The following is a 1,422-nucleotide window of genomic DNA, read 5'->3' as shown; positions in this document are numbered from 1 at the left end:
AATAATAATAATAATAATAATAATAATAATAATAATAATAATAATAAGAGTAATGTTACATATCTAAATTTTTTTAGGAATTAAGTTCAACTAAGTTAAATAATAAGATTTGGAGTAATGTTATCCATAACTAATTTTTGTTGATGTTAGATCAATTTAGTTGAACTTGATTAACAAAAACTCTTAGATGTGTAGCATTATTCTAAATTCTAATAAATAATAATAGCTTAAAAGAAGAATTTAACAAGCTTATGGTATATAAAAATTCATTTCATTTTATAAATTCTCACAAAATATTAACAAAAATGAAATTCAAATGATACTTTTAGGATAAATTTGTAACAAAAAAAATTTTTTTTTCTAGTACTCCAAATTAATCTAATATTCATTTCATTCTAGGCATATCATTAGTACTAAGTATTAACTTTCTACAACTTTGGTGATTTAAGCACAAATTTGTTGTGTTTTTTCAGGCAGATGAAGAAGAAAAAGATCTTTTGCAGATAAAGATCCAAACAGCAATTGCAGCTCTTAATGACCCTCTAAGTCCAATGAGCATTTGATGAAGAATATAATTATATTATTAATTGGAAGTTCCAACTTTTGGGTCAGTGGTGAGTGTTGGGTACAATACAAGGTTCAAATGAGTGCTATTTGGGTGGTATTTTCCTTATCCCTCTTTGTTGTTCCCACTCAAATCTTCTCATCACTAGTGAATAGTGTGATTAAGTCTTCACCTTTGTTTTGTGGGTAAGTTGAGCAAGTTTTCTCATAAAGTGCTTTCTGTGTCCAACAAATTACAAGGTGTATTCTTGCCTCTATTATTATTAAATTAAGCTTTATCACTAAAGATAATTAACGTTATTAGAAAAAAAAAAAAGTTGTGTAAGGATCAAAACTTACCGAAAGCACCTTACAAGTTGCAATCAAGGTTTAAAAAAATAAAAAAGAAACAGTAATCTACTCTACAACAAAGAAGAATATTTACATTGGAGAAGTGGCCTTTCTCAAACATTGAACAATAGCCAGTTAGCCAATATTGAGGACCCTGCTATTGTTCTTAACATGATCCCATTGGAAAAATGGGATCCAACATTGATGCACTTTATTTGGTGTATTTTGTTTGGAATTTGGTATTCTCAGAATATGATATCATTCAATGGACAATACACTAGCATTTTTTATGATTGACAAATCCTAGTGGTAAAGTATCAATACTAATAACCAAGTTGGGTTGGTCTAGTGGTTAGTTCACTAGTCCGCTTAAGCAAGTGTCGGGAGTTCGAATCCCGCCTTGTGCATGCAGCAACCCATTGGCCAGCGGCAAACCCTTAAATGGAGCTCAGTACTATGGCGGATTAGTCCTTAGCCTGCCGGGTTGGGGAATACCGTGGGAAACCAAAAAAAAAAAAGTATCAATAC

At 30.7% G+C, this 1,422-nt stretch overlaps 1 protein-coding gene across 1 annotated transcript in view; it reads left to right on the top strand.

Annotated features, from left to right (window-relative positions):
* LOC107483952 (transcription factor bHLH35) overlaps nucleotides 1-797 on the top strand; it is a gene marked incomplete in the record, with an annotated part of 10,584 nt that extends 9,787 nt beyond the window's left edge. The window contains 1 exon segment of the mRNA XM_016104566.3: nucleotides 474-797. Within this exon segment, the coding sequence (XP_015960052.1) occupies nucleotides 474-563 (90 nt within the window).
* Between the last annotated feature and the right edge of the window lie 625 nt (nucleotides 798-1,422).

This window comes from Arachis duranensis, chromosome 4 (assembly GCF_000817695.3).
Source record: "Arachis duranensis cultivar V14167 chromosome 4, aradu.V14167.gnm2.J7QH, whole genome shotgun sequence".
NCBI classification, from domain to species: domain Eukaryota; kingdom Viridiplantae; phylum Streptophyta; class Magnoliopsida; order Fabales; family Fabaceae; genus Arachis; species Arachis duranensis.
Note: the sequence above shows the minus strand (reverse complement) of the source record. Positions and strands in the feature narration are given on the sequence as shown.